Raw genomic sequence first — 19,744 nt, 5'->3', positions numbered from 1 at the left:
AATTTGACAACATATAACATAACACCCAGTGCTCATCCCGCCAAGTGCCCCCCTCAGTGCCCATCACCCAGTCACCCCAACCCCCACCCACTTCCCCTTCCACTACCCCTTGTTCATTTCCCAGAGTTAGGTGTCTCTCATGGTTGTCACCCTCACTGATATTTTCACTCATTTTCTCTCCTTTCCCTTTATTCCCTTTCACTAATTTTTATATTTCTCAAATGAATGAGACCATATAATGTTTGTCCTTCTCCGATTGACTTATTTCACTCAGCATAATACCCTCATTTCTAATGGCTGAGGAATACTCCACTGTATACATAGACCACATCTTCTTTATCCATCAACTTTCAATGGACACCGAGGCTCCTTCACAGTCTGGCTATTGTGGACATTGCTGCTAGAAACATCGGGGTGCAGGGGTCCCGGCCTTTCACTGCATCTGTATCTTTGGGGTAAATCCCCAGCAGTGCAATTGCGGGTCATAGGGCAGGTCTATTTTTAACTCTTTGAGGAACCTCCACACAGTTTTCCAGAGTGGCTGCACCAATTCACATTCCCACCAACAGGGCAAGAGGGTTCCCCTTTCTCCGCATCCTCTCCAACATTTGTGGTTTCCTGCTTTGTTAATTTTCCCCATTCTCACTAGTGTGAGGTGGGATCTCAGTGTGGTTTTGATTTGTATTTCCCTGATGGCCAGTGATGCGGAGCATTTTCTCATGTGCGTGTTGGCCATGTCTATGTCTTCCTCTGTGAGATTTCTGTTCATGTCTCTTGCCCATTTCATGATTGGATTGTTTATTTCTTTGCTGTTGAGTTGAATAAGTTCTTTATAGATCTTTGATACTAGCCCTTTATCTGATACGTCATTTGCAAATATCTTCTCCCATTCTGTAGGTTGTCTTTTAGTTTTGTTGACTGTTTCTTTTGCTGTGCAGAAGCTTTTTATCTTGATGAAGTCCCAATAGTTCATTTTTGCTTGTTTCTCTTGACTCAGAAACTTTAACTGCAGCTCCATCTGCTGGTGTGAATTAGAACCAGTTGCCTTTTAGTTTTCTTGATGGTTTCCTTCCCTAGGCAAAGCTTTTTATTTTGATGTAGTTAGTCCCAGTAGTTTATTTTTGTTTTTATTTCTCTTGCCTCAGGAGACCTATCTAGAAAAATGTTGCTAGGGCCAATGTAAAAAAAAAAAAAAAAAAACTTCCTGTGTTCTCTTCTAGGATTTTTATGGCTTCGGGTCTCACATGTAAGTCTTTCATCCATTTTGAGTTTATTTTGGTGTAAGAAAGTTGGTTCAGTTTCATTCTTTTGCATGTAGCTGTCTGGTTTTCCCAACACCATTTGTTGAAGAGATTGTCTTTTTCCCATTGCATATTCTTTACTGCTTTGTCAAATGTTAATTGACTATATAATTGTGTATTTCTGGGTCTTCTTCTAATTTGTTTTCCTGATCTATGTGTCTGTTTTTGTGCCAGTGCCATACTGTTTTGATTACTATAGCTTTATTAGTTGAAGTTGGGATTTGGGATACCTCCTATTTTGTTTTCCTTCTTCAGTATTGTTTTGGCTATTTGGGGTCTTTTGTGGCTCCATACAACTTTTAGGACTGTTTGTTCTAGCTCTGTGAAGAATGCTGTTGGTGTTTTGATATAAATTACATTAAATCTTTGATTAGTATAGACTTTTTAATAATATTTGTTCTTCCATCCATGAGCATGGAATGTATTTCCATTTCTTTGTGTCCCCTTGAATTTCTTTTATCAATGTTTTATAGTTTTCAGAGTATAGGTTATGTCTTCGGTTAAGTTTATTCCTAGGTATTATATTGTTTTTGATGCACTTGTAAATGGAATGGTTTTCTTAATTTCTCTTTCGACCACTTCATTTTTAGTGTGTAGAAATGCACCAGATTTCTGTACATTGATTTTTGTAACCTGTGACTTTACTGAATTCATTTTTCAGTTCTAGTAGTTTTTTAATGGAATCTTTGGGGTTTTCTATATATAGTATCTTATCATCATCAGCCCATGTGATAGTTTTACATCTTCTTTACTGATTTGGATGCCTTTTATTTTGTTTTCTTGTCTGATTGCTGTGGCTAGCTGTCTGAGTTCCAATCTATATTGAATAAAAGTAGTGAGAGTAGACATCTTTATGTCATTCCTGATCTTCAAGGAAAAGCTCTTTGTTTTTGCCATTGAATGTGATGTTAACTGTGAATTTTTCACAGATGGCCTTTATTATGTTGAGGTATGTTCTCTCTTAAACTTACTTTGTTGACAAGGTTTATTGTGAATGGATATTGAATCTTGTCAAATGCTTTCCTGCATTTATTGAAATGATCATACAGTTTTTATACTTTCACTTGTTAATGTGATGTATCATGATGATTGATTTGCAGTTATTAAATCATCCTTGCATCCTTGGAATAAGTCCCACTTGATTATGGTAAATGATTTTTTTAATATATTGTTAGATTTGGTTTGTTAATATTTTGTTGAGGACTTTTGCATCTATGTTCATCAGGGATATTGGCTTGTAGTTCTCTTTTTTGGTGGTGGCTTTGGTTTGGGTATTGGGGTAATGCTAGCCTCATAGAATATATTTGGAAGCTTTCCTTCCTCTTCTATTTTTGGGAACAGTTTGAAGAGAATAGGTATTAACTCTTTTTTAAATGTTTGGTAAAGTTTACCTGTGAATCCTTCCAGTCCTGAACTTTAATTTCTTAGTAGTTTCTTTTTTTAATTTTTTAAAAAAGATTTTATGTACTTATTCATGAGGGGGAGAGAGAGAGAGACAGAGAGACAGAGAGAGAGGCAGAGGGAGAAGCAGGCTCCATGCAGGGAGCCCTACATGGGACTTGATCTGGGGTCTCCAGGATCACGCCCTGAGCTGAAGGCGGTGCTAAACCACTGAGCCACCCGGGCTGCTCAGTAGTTTCTTGATTACCAATTCAAATTGGTGCTTCAATATTGAGACTGATTTCATTATTGTTATGTAATGCACTTCTTTGTTTCTTGCTATAGTCTTTGTTTTAAAGTCTATTTTGCCTAATATAAGGGTTGCTACCCTGGCCTTTTTTTTTTTTTTTTTTTTTCACTTCCATTTGCATGGTGAATGTTTTTCATCCCTTGGCAGTGGTCTGATTCTTATTTCAGTTCTCAAACTTTGGTATAACGTTTAGGATCAAATCCACACAAGGGCAGCATAGGAGTTAGCTACAAGTTCATAAACAATTTTATGCGCTTGCTTTCCTGAACTCTGCTTTCTCCATGATCTCGCCACTACTTTGGGTTCCCTATAGTTTTTTTTTTTTTTTTTTTTTCATTCCTCTAGCTAGAAAGGTAGGGCTTTATTTTCCCTGCTCTGTGATATGCTTTATGCAATGACACTTGTGTCCAGAGCTAAACAATGGATATTTACACTGTCCTCTTGGAACCACAGCTTTTCTAGTTGGAAAGTTCCAATCCCTCAGTGTTTCTGGTGCCTGTGAGCCTCTTGCTGCTACCCCATCACTGCCAGAAGATCCCATTGTTTCTCCTCAAGCCTGAAATAGAGCATTCCTACCTGAGTTCTCTCTCCCTGTGCCACTGCCCACTTCTGGGTTCTCCCTTCAGGCTGATGAATCAGATGGGAAAAAAATGGGAACATCCCCATTGGTTAAGTATATCAAACTCTGTTCTTCCTGAATTCTCATGTATCTCTCCATTTATTTAAATCTTATTTTTTTTATCAATGTTTTGTACTATTTTTTTGTTGTGTTTTGTTTTGTTTTGTACTTTTTATACTCAGTAGTCCCCCTTTATCCGTGGTTTTGCCTTCTGCAGTTTCAACTACTTGAGGTCAACCACAATCTAGAAGCAGAGGACCCTCCTTCTGACTCATTGTCAGAAGAGGAGTAATAGTCTGCCTAATGCCACATCCCAATGCCTACGTCATTCACTTTATCTTATCATGTAGGCATTTTATTATCTCACATCATCACCAGGAGAAGGGCGAGTACAGTACAATATAATATTTTGGGAAAGAGCAGCCATGTGAAATAAATTACAGTTTTATTTACAATTTTATTTATTTTACTTTTTATTACAGTTTTATTACAATCGTAATTGCTTAATTTTATTAGTATTGTTGTATTAGTATTGTTGTTAATCTCTTACTGTCCCTAATTTATAAATTAAACCTTGTCACTGGCATGTGTGTATGGGAGAAAACATAGTATATGTAAGATAAGCATATAAGGTTTAGTACTATCTGCAATTTCAGGCATCCACTGGGAGTCTTGGAATGTATGCCCCACAGATAAGGTGGTACTACTATACATGTCTTGCCATATTTTGTTATTTATCACCAAGTAATTCATATTTTTTAAATGTTACTCTAAATGGTATTTTTTAAAATTTACATTCCAGTTTTTCAGTGCTGGCATATAGAAGCACAATTGATTTTTTTTTTTTGATCTTACATTATACAGCTTTGCTTAGTTCACTTATTGTGCTAGTAGCTTTATTGTAAATACCTTAGAATTTTCTCCAAAGATGATCATGTGATGTGTGAATGCCTTCCTAATTTGTATACCTTCTATTTTATGTTATTGCCTTATTGCTTTGCTGGGACCATCAGTAAATTGCTGAACAACAGTAATGAGAACGGACATCTATGCCTTGTACTTATTGTTGAGAGAAATCAGCATTCAGTTATTGTATTGTGCTTTAGTTAGGTTTCTTATAGGTGCCTTTTATTATTTTGAGGAAATTCCTTTCTACCTATACCTATAATTTGAGAGTTTTTGTTATAAATGGTATTGAATTTTGTCACATTTTTTTCTCTATTGATCTTTTTTTTTTTTTTTTTTTTTTTTTTGGTTAATGTGAATCAAATTGATTTTTCAGGTTTTTTTTTTTAAGATTTTATTTATTCATGAGAGACATAAAGTGAGGCAGAGACACAGGCAGAGGGAGAAGCAGGCTTCCTGAGGGGAGCTGGATGTGGGACTCTATCCCAGAACCCTGGGATCTCCACAGGAGCCAATGGCAGACGCTTAACCACTGAGCCACCCAGGCGTCCCAATTTTCAACTTTTAAAGCAACCTTACATTCTTAGGATAACCTCACTTTGTTGTGAGATATTATCCTTTTTATAAGTTGTGTTGTTTTTTAAATTCTGAATTCAGTTTTTAATAGACATAGTACTAAAGTTTCAATTTCTTTCTACTTCTGTCTTGGTAACTTATTTCTTTCAAGGAAATTGTCCATTTTATCTAATCTTTTTCTTATAAGATTATTTATAATATATCCTTATTATCTAATATCATTTTAATATCTGCAAGCCCTGTAGTGATTTTTTTATTCATTTTTTATATCGATAACTTGTGCTGTTCCTTTTTTTTACTAAGTTAACAGAATTTTTAGTTTTTTATCTTCTAATCCTTTCATATACATTTATTTTTAAAACCTGATATAGCATATATAAAATTACATATTTATCTATCTGAGAATATATTATATATTTTCAATGACCATGTGTTTAGTCACTTTTTTAAAACCACTTTATTGATTAGTGTGTGATTGTCATACAAAAAGAGCTGCACGTATTTAATATATACAACTTGATGAGTTTGGAGATAAGTATACATCTATGAAACCATCACTATAATCAATGCCATAAATATATCTATCAGCTTCAAAAGTTTCCTCCCATCTTCCTTATTTATTTTTATTTTTTTGTAATAAGAACATTTAACATAAGATCTACCATCTTAACAAATATTTAAGTATGCGATATAGTGTTAACTATAGGCACTATACTGTATAGTGGATCTCTAGGACTTACTTATCTTCCATAACTGAAACTTTGTACCCTTTGTTTAAGACCGTCTTGTTTCCTCCTTTCCCCAGGCCCTGGTACTACCACCTATGAATATTATTAGTATTTTTAATGCATTATCCTCAAAATTGAGGACCTCCGGAAAGCTATTTTAAGATCCTCCAAAATACCTAGTTCTGTATACAGGGTACACAATGCTTACAGATTAAATAAAGAATGATAAAGACTTAGTTGCCAAGTATAGATACAACCCTTGTTGTATTTAGTATCTATAATAAAATTACAACCCTTGTTTATCTATAATAAAATTGCCATGTGATCCAGCAATCCCACTTCAAGACATCTAACTAAGGGAATTGAAATCAAGATCTTGAAGAAATATATGCATTGTCATGCTTATTACAGCATTATTCAAAATGGCCAAGACATGGAAGCAACCTTTATCCATCAAGGGATGATGGATAAAAAAAGTTTTGTATTTACATTCAATAGAATATTGTTCAGCCTTAAGAAAGAAGGAAACCTGCTATTTGCAATAACATGCATGAACCTGGAGGACATTCTACTAAGTGAAATAAGATAGAGAAGAACAAATACTACACAATTCCACTTATACGAGGAATCTAGAATTATGAGACTCCTTTTTTTCTTTTTTTCATCTAGCTGGAAGTTTTCCTGTTTTATTAATCTTTTCAAAAAGCTAGTTTTGGTTTCATTGAGTTTTCCATGTTTATTTTCTGTTTTAGATTACCGTGAATTCTTGTCTATTATCCTCTTCCTTCTTACTTCGGGTTTAGTTTGTTCTCTTTTCTTAAAGTTCTTATTTTATTTTATTTTTTAGTTATCTTTACACCCATTATGGGGCTTGAAACCATGACCCCAAGGTCAAGAGTCACCTGTTCTCCCAGCTGAGCCAGCCAGATACCCCTCTATTTTCTTATTCTTAATGTGAAGGCTCTGATCACTGATTTTAAATGTTGTCTTTCTTATAAAAACATTCAAAGCTATAAAATCTTGTAAGAGGAACATTAATGTAGAAGTACATGTTAATACCTCTGAAATCAGGATGCATCTTACTCTCAAGATCATTTCACAGCTATACTTATACTTTTTTTCTTCTCAGTGGCACAAACAGTAATGATGCATCTTATAAATATTAGTGTCCCAGATTCAATGAAATGTGTGGTTATTATACAATTCTTTTGAACTCTGCGTATCTAGTAGTTGCTTAGTGAAGATCCTCACATGATGCTTGTGAGTCATAACTCAAATGGTGACTTTCTCCTTGCCAGTGAGAGAGACATTGTTTATACTTTGTTTAAAGCATGAATTTTGATCTTTTATCTTTTTGTGTGTTATCCTCAAAACTGAGGGTTCCTCAAGAGCTATCTTCAGATCTTCCAAAGTATCTAGTAGAATATTCTGTACGCAGTGTACACAATGCTTGTAGATTAAAGAATGATAAAGACTTCATTGCAAAATATAGCATTAACAGTGGCCCCCAAATGGAAGATCTCTGATTTTACAATTAATGTGTACATCAAAAAATTGCAAGGGCCACCTGGGTGGCTCAGTCAGTTGAGCATCTGACTCCTGATTTTGGGTCAGGTCATGATCTCAGGATCCTGGGATCGAGCCCCATATGGGGCTCCATGCTCAGTAGGGAGTCTGCTTAAGGATTCTTTCCCTTTCTCCATACCCCCGCCAGAGCCACCCCCCCCCAAATAAATCTTTTTTTAAAATTACAAATATCTATATGTTTTTAAATGTCTTTCACCTTCAGTGACCAACCAGTGCATAGCAATGCACTTTTCTACCTAAAAAAAAACCAAAAAACTCTTTTTAATTCATTTTAGATCTTTTGCTATCAATTGCTGCATTTTTTGTTTGTTTGTTTGGACATAGATTACTTTTGTGTTCCTTTTGCAATCTAAATTAAATGTGCAAGTATTTATAATTCATACACTGCACTATTTGTTTTCTTATTTATGTTATCCACTATGTGTTTAAGTACTTTATCTTTCAGGTTTTATTTCTCTTTAACTGAATGAAATAGAGTATAAAAAGATTTAAAAAATCTCTAACTTCTTAAAACTCTGTTGGTTTTACATGCTTGGAGGACTCCCTGACAAGGCAGTATTCAGTCTAGAATTCTGAGGCTTTGGTCTTTGTATAGACTCCTGCCCCTCGGGTCTGGCATTTCAGCAGATAGAGTTTTCTTTTCTTTTTTGTTTTTAAAGATTTATTTATTTGAGAGACAGAAAGGGAGGAGGGGGAGTGCATAGGAAGGAGGGGCAGAGAAAATCTCAAGCAGACTCCCTGCTAAGTGTGGGGCCTGATGTGAGGCTCTATCTCAGGACCCTGAGAACATGAGCTGAATTGAAATCAAGAGTCAAACGTTTGACCCACTGAGCCACCCAGGCACCCCAAAATTTTCTTTATTGTTTTTTGTTTGTTTTTCCTGTTTATAGGGGAGTTATATCTCATACAGATTTAAGTCAATGGGATCCCTGGGTGGCTTGGATTTGGCTTTGGAGCCTGCCTTCGGCCCAGGGCATGATCCTGGAGACCCGGGATCGAGTCCCACATCGGGCTCCCTGCATGGAGCCTGCTTCTCCCTCTGCCTGTGTCTCTGAGTGTGTCTCTGTGTGTGTCTCTGCCTCTCTCTCTGTTTCTCTGATAAATAAATGAAATCTTTAAAAAAAAAAAAGATTTAAGTCAGATTCTGACTTTAGAACTCAACCCCAAGGGAAAAAAATGACTATACTATAATCTGAGCTGCCTATGGCACTGCCACAGAGAAGAGCCCAGGGATCCATTCTTACATTGGAAAAATTTCCTCTATCAGCAAACTTGCCTTCTTTCCTGCTCAGAAAGGCTTGGGGTCCTGTGGACACTGCTTGCTGGTATAGGAAGTCAGTGTTTCTGTTTTATCAATTAGAATACTCTGGCTTGGATTAACAGAATGCTAAACTAAATTTGGCTTAAAGAGTGAGGATTTATTTGTCTCATTTAATAAGAAATCCAAAGTTAGGCAGTCCTAAAGTTGGTGAATGGTCGAGTGATTTCAGGGTTCTGGTCTTCCCCTTAGACTTTCAATATGGCTATCCCTGTCTCAGCATTGTATCCTCCTACAGCATCTGTCCTACAGCCACTTTTCCTGGTTTGTGTGTTTGTGTTTGTGTGTGTGTTTGTGTGTGTGTGTGTGTGTGTGTGTGAGAGAGAGAGAGAGAGAGAGAGAGAGAAACAGGAAAAACTTTCACATTAACCCCATGTGGACCTCCTCACACATCTTATTGTCTAGGATGATGTCACATCATGTTCTAGGTGCACAGGAGGCCGGGAAAAGCATGTCTTTAGAATATTCACATGGTACAGTAAGAGGTAGGCTCTGATTATAGAAAGGAGGTGGAGAATGGCTGTTGGCTGGGCAATCAACAGTATCTGCATAGGCGTATATGTTTGCATGTGTGAGTAAGAGAGAAAGAAATCTCTTTTTTGTTCTTCTTGTTCTTCTTGTTCTTCTTTCTTTCTTCTTTCTTCTTCTTTCTTCTTTCTTCTTCTTCTTCTTTTTTTTTAATGGCTCAAGGCTCTTGTTCCCAACTAAAGTTGTATGTGAACTCATAGCAGAATTTTGACCTGCCACCCTGGGGGGTGGGCGGGTGGATGATGGCATTTGGGCTAAAATTGCCTTTGTTTCCTATGACACAATCAGAACTTTATGGTTTGTTTTAGTTTCTTAGAATTTTGGTTTTGTGATTTCAGGTTGAGCCCAGAAATCTTCCTGAAACGCCCAGTGGTTGAAGGAAATCGTTGGAGGTTGGACTGCATTCTTAAACGAAAAGCAGTACGTATTCCAAACACATGCTCATGTAATTTTTGAAATGTTTATTATCTCTGAAATGTCTTTCATACATAAGTATGACTGTTTTCTTTAGAGTTTGACAAAAAGTCAAATACATGATGTTTTCAAGTTTATTTGGTTCTGGTTTTTTTTCCTCTTACTCTTGGCTACATAAATATTTTCGCCTAACTCACAGTATGAATTATATTAGGAACTCTAATTTTTGATTTTTAATCAGTTATGGGCAGTTAATTTTATGGGCAAAAACATTGTAACAGGATTTTATTATTGAATAATAAAGGGTGAAATGAAATGTAACATTTTATTTTATTCATTATTCTGCCATTTGAGCAACAGATAAAGTTATGAGGAGAATGATTACAGTTAGAGGGGCCAAGCTAATGTAGAAGAGTGTCAAAGAGGAGGGACATTAAGAATTGGCTGTTTCTTTGGTTCCAGTTATGGGACAGTTCATGGTAAAAATGGGAAATTGTTTCCTCTCCAGTTGACCCTGTAGATTCTGGGTGAGCACTGAGTACATCCTTCTTGGTACAAAAAGTAAGTAACTGAAGCAGTATAGGCTCACCAATGACTACTTTACATTCGTATTTTTTAAAAGATTTTATTTACTTATTCATGAGAGACACAGAGAGAGAGAGAGGCAGAGACACAGGCAGAGGGAGAAGTAGGCTCCCCATGGGGAGCCCAATGTGGGAGTCGATCCCAGGACCCTGGGATCATGACCTGAGCCGAAGGCAGACGCTCAACTGCTGAGCCACCCAAGCATCCCTATATTCGTATTTCTAATGAATGTTATTATATAGCTGTCTCTCAACCAAATTAAATTAAGTTGAATTAGAATAGATCTGGATTTATTATTAATCATGTCCAAATTAGGAAGTGCTGACCTTTTTTACTATTAGTTGAAATTGTCTTAGTTTTTCTTATTCTATCATTAAACATTCTAGCATTTGTAGATCCTGGGTGGTGGGGAGTAGCGTTTTTTTTTTGTTGTTGTTGTTTGTTTTGTTTTGTTTGTTTGTTTGTTTTAGTTGTGACTCATTTCTTCTTTCCCATTCTCCACATTCCCCTTTCCTTTTCCCACTCATGAGTCTCCCTTCTTTTTTTTTTTAAGATCTTATTTATTTATTCAAGACAGAGAGAGAGAGAGAAAGAGGCAGAGACACAGACAGAGGGAGAAATAGGCTCCATGCAGGGAGCCCGACTGGGACTCGATCCCGGGTCTCCAGGATCATACCCCTGGCTGAAGGCAGTGCCAAACTGCTGGGTCACTGGGGCTGACTGAGTCTCCCTTCTTTCAGTGTCTTTTTCCCATGCCTTGCTTTAAGATCTCTGAAGATATCCATAGACAGAGTCGAACCCCACTGCTAATACATTGATGGAAGAAGAAGCTGATAAACTTTATTTCAAACACATGTTCTGCCCAATAGCATCATCTTTGTGGCTAGTCTATTTCATTGTCTCAACAGAATTCCATTCGCAGGATTGGAAATTCTGATCCTGAAAAGCATGATTTGCATATTCGTTAAATAATTTAGCATAGAGTTATTGAGTGTCTCCTATGACCCAAGAACTACACTAATTACTAAAGATGCCATGTGTGTGAATAGGATTCCATCCCTGCCCATGGAGGGCTTGCTAAAGGACTCATGTCCTGGGTTCAGTCCTAGCCTTACCAAATTTCTATCTATATATTAAATGAGCTATAACTTTCTCTATGGTTCTGTCTGTGAAATGGCAACTTTCCCATCTGTCCTCAAGACTCCATTTCAGTTTGAGTGCCTGGGTGGCTCAGTTGGTTAAGCATCTGCCTTCAGTTCAGGTTGTGATCTCAGGGTCCTGGGATTGAGCCCCATGTCAGGCTCCTGTTCAGTGGGGAGTCTGCTTCTCCCTCTCCCTCTGCCCCTTCTTCTGCTCATGCGCTTGCTCTCTCGCTCCGTCTTGTTCTTTCTCTCTCATTCTCTCTCTCTCAAATAAATAAAATTGTAGTTAAGTTGTAGTTAAGTTGTTCCAATCTTGCCTAGCAGTTGTCAGCCATACTGGTAAATCCTCTTTATGGTACTTATCCAACACTTCACTGTTGTAGGTTTCAGTCAACATGAATTTGTTGAGCACCTACTATGTGCAGGGCCCTTGGCTTATCAAATGGGGATGTACATAAATAAAAGACACAATTCCTGACCTGAAAGAGCTTAAAACTCAAGAGTCAGCTGGGTACAGAGACAGTGCCAAGATTCAAAGGTGGGAGAGAGACCATTGGGTCAGTCTAGTGGGAAAGCCCCTCACAATATGAGGAATTTAGGGCATTTAGAATGGTCAAAAAAGTTTGAAACGAAAGGAAGAAGTGTCTAGGTGTAGAAAATGTGGTGAGGAAACATTCTGGAGGCAAGAATTCTGAAGGCTTGGTCAGTGATGGTAAAGTGACAAGGTTGATTATACCCGAGTGTTGGCTTAAGTAGGATGCCAGGTCAAGTTGGAAAGGTAGTTGCAACCAGATGTGGAGGCTTGGGGGCCAAGTCAGTGGTTTGGATTTTATGGAAGAAAGTGGGGGAACTACTGGGGAACAGGGCCTAGTAGAGGAAGGATGATCTGATCAAGATGGTGTGTTAAGAAGGTGAATCTGGCAGTGGGAGGAAGTGGGGATAATCCAGGCTCAAGGAGCTCAATTCTAGCTGACTTGAGTGTGAGGTGCCTACAGGCCATCTGAGTAAATCAGAAAGCTAGTAAATCCCTCTGGAGGTTGGTCTCCCTGTCATGGAGGCCTGGCCCTCCATGCCATGCTAGTTCTCATGTGTTTGCTTTCCCCTTAGGCTATTGGCCAATTCACATTTCTATCACTAGCATGGCTTTTCTTTGCTGTAATGGCCCATGAACCCTGGTGAGGTCCTCTAGGTGAACAGCATGGCCAAGTAAATATTATTGTGTGATAATGGTGCTTCTTTTTAATTTCATCTCCTTCATGAAACTTTAAATTTTTAGATTGTGCACAATGATTTTAAAAATTTCCTAAGGAAATAGTAATACTACTTAAAATATTAATTTCCTACTGGTATATTTGGCACAATTGCTCTTCCTTGATCTAGCTGTGCCATATTATTTTGGTCATAAATTTTTACCTCCTGGACCATTCTAAATTGATATTTTCTATGTCTATAATCACTACTTCACATAATTTAGTTTCTGAAAGCCACTACCTTCACAAAGTACTAGGTTGAAAATAACATTTATTCTCATGTTAATGAGTCCTGTGGTCCACAAGGCTGATTAAAATAAAGACTTTTTCTTTCTATCTCAGTGTGTAGATTTAAGGGGAGGAATTTAGTGTCTCTGCCTCATAGCCAAGATATAGGCAAACATTTCTTATAATGGCAGTTCTTAGGGAAGAAATACAATATTTTGTTTCTCTAGTGATAGCCAAGTTGGTGTTTTCCTATTTCTTTGGCCTTTTGATAAGCAGTGTTATCATTTAAAATAGTATAAGGCAACCTTGACTTACAGACTGATGACAAGTCAAGTCGGCATACCAGGGTTTGCCACAGATCTGCGTTTATTGCCCCAAGAGCTGAGATAACTTGCATCATAGTTATGACAACTGTATTCCTGTACCCACCGTGTATATTTCAGCCTTAGAAATATGTGATATTTCTGATGGGACTTATGTCAAAAGAATCTTCCAAATGCAGTAACCTGGAGGCTTAGAGAAAGGAGCTTAGGTCCTCAGGGGGGATGTTGTCGTCAGACAATTTCTTTCTGTCCTGGATCAGAAGGCACATTGTAGAGTTGCAGTCGGTGATCATCAGGAGGAAAAGATGTTCAGGTTTGTCAAATGAGGCAAATAATCACATCTTCAGGCAGAAAAATCAAACAAGATCTTATCAAAGTCCTGGACTAGAAGGGCCTTCTGGGAAGACGAGAATATGTTTTGAACCTTGAGGACTGTGCTTCAAATGGAACTGGTTAAAAAAAAAAAAGGCATAGGAGCATTTGTGCTCTTTCACATGGCTTACATTTGAATGACAAGGATATGATTTCCTTTTGTCCTTTACTTTTCATTTTCCCAAAATATCGTGCCCTCTGGGGAAGTCCTTGCGAATGATAAAATTAGGGTAGTTCTTGGGATTGCATAAGTTAGGCAGTGGACAGACTTGGCTGCATTCAGAAAATATTTTGACTACTATACTTTGAATAATTAGAGAAAAATCTGGCTCAAAGTAGCCTCCTTGACTTCAACTATAAAGAATTCTTATTTTTTGTTGTCTTTACATGTGTTTTGCGTATGTAAAGCTCCTAAGAATTCCTACCGTGCATAGCATTATGTCTACTCTACTTGATTCAAAACTAATTAAAAAAGAGGACAGAGCTTTCATCTCTTAAAGCTCAGGTTTCATGAAGTTTATTCCATGTTTACACTGTGAAGTGAGTTCTGCTGACCTTTGGGTTACATGACTTCAGCAGAGATAAGAAACATGGCATCACGTAGCCCACTCCATGCCATCCATTTTCTACTTCCCCTATTAATACTTTTCTTCCTCTTCCCCAAGCAAAAAAATAGTTTCCCCTAGGGTCATGAAAAGGCATTGGTAAAACATTGGATGCTCCCAATGTGTATTTCAAATTACAGAATTAACATCAGTCCCTTTTTCTTTTCTAACTTGACTTTCATATTATGCAAGTATTTCCCACATTTTGTGTAAGTCTGCTTTATTATGACCTGCAAATGGCTTTGTTGCCAAGAAACATTTTTCCTTTGCCCTTTCTAGTTTTAGAGTTTATGATACTGTTGTAACACCCTGACCAAAGAAGAGGAATTTATTGTTTTATGATCATAGAAATCTTGTCACTAATTAACCACTCATTGTAATATAGGTGGAAGTAAATACTTGTAAACCAGACCACCTAAAATGAACTGTTTTCTTCAATTACTTCCTTATTCGTTCTTTGTATATATGCTAAAAAAGACTTTAAAGTCCTTTTACCCTGTTTCCTTTGGAGTTAATTTATTTCAATGAGAAAAGACAAAATATAGAAGAAAATGTCAGGCATTAATAGATGGATGGTAATAATGTAATCCATTACTGCTAACATCTCTATTATTTCAAAAAATCCATTAGTTAGGTAGGTAAATGGAAAACTATAAGATTTAGGCCGGTTTCTACTACTATCCTTCAAGAATAGTAATTTCATAAACCTGAGAAGCAGACTTTCATCCATTTAAAACAAATGAACCATGATGAAAGAAGTCAGGTATAACATTTTATAATTTAGGTTGCACTTTTGGGTTTTAAAGTTTATATTATATTTTTTGATGGGAGTCTATTTTTTTTCACTGTTATCCAGAGCTGAATCCTGAAATATTTAAATAGAGTAAATATGAACAGTAGAGGTAAAAAACAATATTCTAGTTTTCATTTAAAGCCCTCCATCAGTGGTTCATTACAGAGCACTAAGTGGCCAAACTGTTAGAAGTTAATCTGCTCATTTCTTGTTTACACTTTTCACTTCCTATTTCTTTACTCCTATCTGCACTTACGTACTTGGTTGCAGTAATAGTTGCATAATAATGATTACTAATAAGCTAGTTCCAAAATTCAGCTGTTAACTAGAAATAAGATGACGTATATATTTTTATCCTATTTTTTTTAGTCAGAATGGATCTTATAGTACTCAAATTTCCTTAATGCAGCTTAAATACATGTATTTAGTATGTTCCTCAAAAAATGTATACACTTGTCACATGTTACACCAGGAAAACAGAATATTAGTATTTTGAGGTCATGTGTTCTTATAACAATTTGGGGGTCAGAACATGCTTCTTCATATTGGCAGGCCAGTATTGGGGAACTATCTTTATATATTTGGCTTACTCTAAGATATTATATCCTGCAACCTACAAATATTAACTCCAATGTTATTTCACATTTTTATAGCATTGCAAAAGTAACCAGTTTTAATAAATTAGATGTGTTCAACCCACAGTTGACTTCTTAAATTAGTGACTCCAATTTCCATTATGAACTATGCCTAATTACCATGGATTGTTAATTTAAATTGTAACTAAATTGTTCTTTGCCACTATCGTTTTATTAGATGTGCCTGCATCTCTAATACTTTAGGAAGTACTGTATAATGGAAAAATTCTTGCCTTTTATCCCTAGGATATTAAATGCCAAGGTGTAGGCATTTTTAGACATTAATATGGATGTGGTATGTTTCAGAGTGCCTTCAAAGCTACTGGAGGTAGAAAACTCAAATTCAAATCTTGCAAACTGCAAAGGCAATACTGAGAATGCAAACCTAAAAAAGTAAAAAGGGTCATACGATAAGTGGGGGGTAAATAAAATAAGAGTTTCCTGGAGGACTACATTTTGAACTCTGTGTTGGAGAGGGAACCATGTGAATGGCCAGAGAAAAGACGAAGGACATTCAGGTGGGGGGCAGTTGAGTACAGGTTAAACCTTATCATTACCCAGAACTAGAGGAGAAAATAGTTTGTTTGTTTTTTTTTAGACAACCAGCTGTCAGACATTGTCTTTTTCATAGTTAATGTTAATAAAAATTGTTATCTGCATAGCATGTTAAAGTTTATCAGGCACTTTTGATTTAATTTGACCCTCACAATGGCCTTGTCTATCAAGTCCAAGGTCTAAGGCTGGATCAATGTTAATAGTGTGCTGTTGTTAAAACTCAGGCATTTTTTAATGTTAAAGAAACCGACTTCCAAAGAAGTCATTTCAGAAACAGATATTAATGTTGTAATTGTGGGTTAAGAGAATGAATCGGTATATTCATCTTTTGGAGATTAAGAAATAGGTTTTTCATCTAAGTATTTTTAATGAAGAAAAATTCTATTAAAACACTCCAGGAACATTTAAGGGATATTTAGTATAATTTATTGCATCAGAGTTTTGTGTCAAACTAATCGAAGTATAATAAAAGCAAACCAGAAACTCTAATCCTGTAACATGAATCAGGCCAAAACTTTCCTCAATGATAAGTGTTAGAAAATGTTCAGAGTGTAAGATCATCAGACACTTTTAGCAGATGAGGTTACTATTTCAGCCTTTCGGCTGTAATTCATCAAATATTGACACTATCTCTTGGTATGACAAGTTATAGGATTAGAAAGGAGATAAATTTTTATTTTTGATATTTGTATCTTAAAATACACTTATATTTCACCTTCTTGTATTGCATTTTTCATTAACTATTTTATTCTTGTTTGTGGAAGAAAGTTTATAATATGCAGGAAGGAAAAAGAGAAAAATCATAACCTACTTTTAGAAATTCTCATTCCTCTTTGTGTTTTCTCTTGTAACAGCAACAGGGAGTGAGAATCTTTGTAATGCTCTACAAAGAGGTGGAACTTGCTCTTGGAATCAACAGTGAATACAGCAAGAGGACTTTGATGCGTCTACACCCCAACATAAAGGTATTAAATTCATCCTTTTGAACAATAGTTCTTCTTTATTATTCTGAGGTTTTTCAGATGTGTTTTGCCTTAAGCAGTGTAATCTGTTGAATTCCCTAATATATATTTTGAATAAATAGCATTATATCCTTCCTAGAAATAAAACAAAATATTCTAGTTTCTTATACTTCTGATATTGATGAAGTCAGCAGAGTTCATATTTCTGTTTCTCTTACCCTGATAATTTAGCCAAGAACACACCTTCTGGAATTGTTTTAATATTCAGGCACTCTGCCAAGTTCCCATGCTCCTCATTTAGATTATCCTGGAAGCTTTTAGATATGGTCTCCTTGTGACATCCCTTGAATGCTGATAGCAACAGAGAGCTCCTCTAGGATTTAAGAAGTTTTTTCTTAATAGTGTATTGTGTAAAAAACTAATAAAGTAAATAAACACAATAATAATAAACTTGAAAAAAGCTATTTGATACTTACCAAAGATTTAAGGCCTATTGATAGTTCTTGCTCAGTCATTGAGATATGTCAAAGCAATGAATTAATAAATCTCTAGCAGGCTTAAAGTGTTTAACAATCATATATTTTATTTGGCTAAAAAAAGATGTTCCATGTAGATAGTAATCTAAAGAAAGCAGGAGTGGCTGTACTAATATTATATGAAATTGACTTTTTTTTATTAAATTGACTTTAAGTAGAAAAAGTTTATAGAAAACAAGGAAGGATATCATACATTAGTAAAAGTTTCAATGCAGCAAGAAGATATAGCAATTATGAACATGCGCCTACTTAATAATGACGGTCACAATATATAAACCAAATATTGACAGATTTAAAGGGGAGAATAGACAGTTCTACAACAATAGTTGGACACTATAATATCCCACTCTCAATAATGATTGGTATAGACATACAGTGGAATATATTTCAGTCTTAAAAAGGAAGGAAATTCTTTTTTTTTAAATGCAACTCATTCATAATCCCTCACCTAGAAAAAAAATCACTATTCATATTTTGGTGCAATTTTTCCCCAGGTCTTCTTCCCCCCTACACATGCACCTGCATACACGCACACATTTCTATTTATAGAATTGGATTATACCACACATGCTCTTTGGAAACCTTTGTTTTCACTTAAAATGCATAGAGCAATTATTTAAGTTTATCAACATCCTCCTTCCTTTTAAATGGCTACTGATCTCCACTGTAATGGTAGGCCATGATATTCAGCTTCTACGGTGGTGGTTTCCAGTTTTTTTTTTCCATCATCAAAAGTGCTCCTGTCTTGTCCCACCATTTCCTGTGCCTCTGTCAGACTATTTGCTTGCAAGTAGAGTTGCTAAACAGCAGGTTATACACACACTAAGAGTTACTGGGGTGTACTGCCAAGTTGCCCAACCAAAGGGCATTACCAGCCTTTATTACTTTGAGAAGAGAGTGAGAGCATCTGTCTCTCCCCATCCTCATTTTCACAAGGTATCATTAAAAAAAAAAAATTGTTAATGCCGTTAAAGATTGTGAGGCTGGAGGTTAGTGTCTTGAACCCAGCACAGCACTTCTCAGGCAGAAAAGGTTCAGGCAGGGGGTGTATTTAGAGCCCTCACAGATGGATTTGGGGGAAGCAAATCACATATAGGAGAATGCCTTTAACGTATGGGCAATGGCAGTGACTGGGAGGTTCTCTCTGTCAGTTTTAATGTGTAGACTCCAGAGACAGCTTCAGCCATCAGCACTGACACTTTAAAGAGGAGTTGACACTGGTAGTAGGGGAAACATGGTCGCACATGGAAAGGAAGCCCCGCACTGCCTTCCCTTACTCCTCTTCCTGGTGATTCCAAGCAAAGGCCCAGCGTTTTGACTCTGTTATAAAAATGATTCTGGCTTTTTAAAATTATTATTATTGGAGTTCAATTTGCCAACATATAGCACAACACCCAGTGCTCATCCCATCAAGTGCCCCCTCAGTGCCCATCACCCAGTCACCCCCACCCCCCCACCCCCCGCCCACCCCCAACAGGAAGGAAATTCTGACATACACTAAAACATAGATGAACCTTGAAGACATTATTCTATATGAACTAAGCCAATCACAGGAAGGCAAATATTGTATGGTTCTATTTATATATATAAGTCCAAGTCAGAGACAGAGTAGAATGGTGTTTCTAGGGGTTGCAGGAAGGACAGAATGGGGAGTTATTGTTCAATGGGTATAGAGGTTTGCAAAACAAAGGGTTCTGGAGATAGTGGTGATGATCAAACGATATGAATGTACTTTATGCCACTGTACTGTACATTTAAAAATGGTTAATATGGTAAATTTTATGTGTATTTTACCACACATAAAAGAAGTAGGTTACTAAAAAAAGTAGTCTCAAAATTTTTTGGAATGTTTCTACTTAGAAGATCTACAAAAACAGGTCAGTCTGGGATCATTTAAAAAGAATTCTGTTTGAAAGCAGGAGGATAATATCTTCTAAAAATATCTTTCAAATCAAGAACTGACAAAGTATGCATATCCCTATATCCATATGCTTGCCATTTTAATTCAATGGCTGCCAAAATATCAATATACCTATTAAAAATTTTATCAGAGATAGATGTTGGTTAAACATTTTTTGAGTTTTTTTGTTT

General features: G+C 36.4%; 1 protein-coding gene across 10 annotated transcripts in view; it reads left to right on the top strand.

Annotated features, from left to right (window-relative positions):
- The window catches only part of PLD1 (phospholipase D1), a 204,424-nt gene that overhangs the window by 110,054 nt on the left and 74,626 nt on the right, over positions 1-19,744 (top strand). For all 10 annotated transcript variants that reach the window (XM_072808073.1, XM_072808075.1, XM_072808074.1 and 7 more), the window contains exons 12-13: positions 9,592-9,673; positions 17,010-17,120. In XM_072808073.1, coding sequence (XP_072664174.1) covers positions 9,592-9,673; positions 17,010-17,120 — 193 coding nt within the window. The remainder of the gene's footprint in view (positions 1-9,591; positions 9,674-17,009; positions 17,121-19,744) is intronic.

The sequence above is a fragment of the Canis lupus genome, chromosome 31, assembly GCF_048164855.1.
Source record: "Canis lupus baileyi chromosome 31, mCanLup2.hap1, whole genome shotgun sequence".
In the NCBI taxonomy this organism is placed as follows: Eukaryota; Metazoa; Chordata; class Mammalia; order Carnivora; family Canidae; genus Canis; species Canis lupus.
Note: the sequence above shows the minus strand (reverse complement) of the source record. Positions and strands in the feature narration are given on the sequence as shown.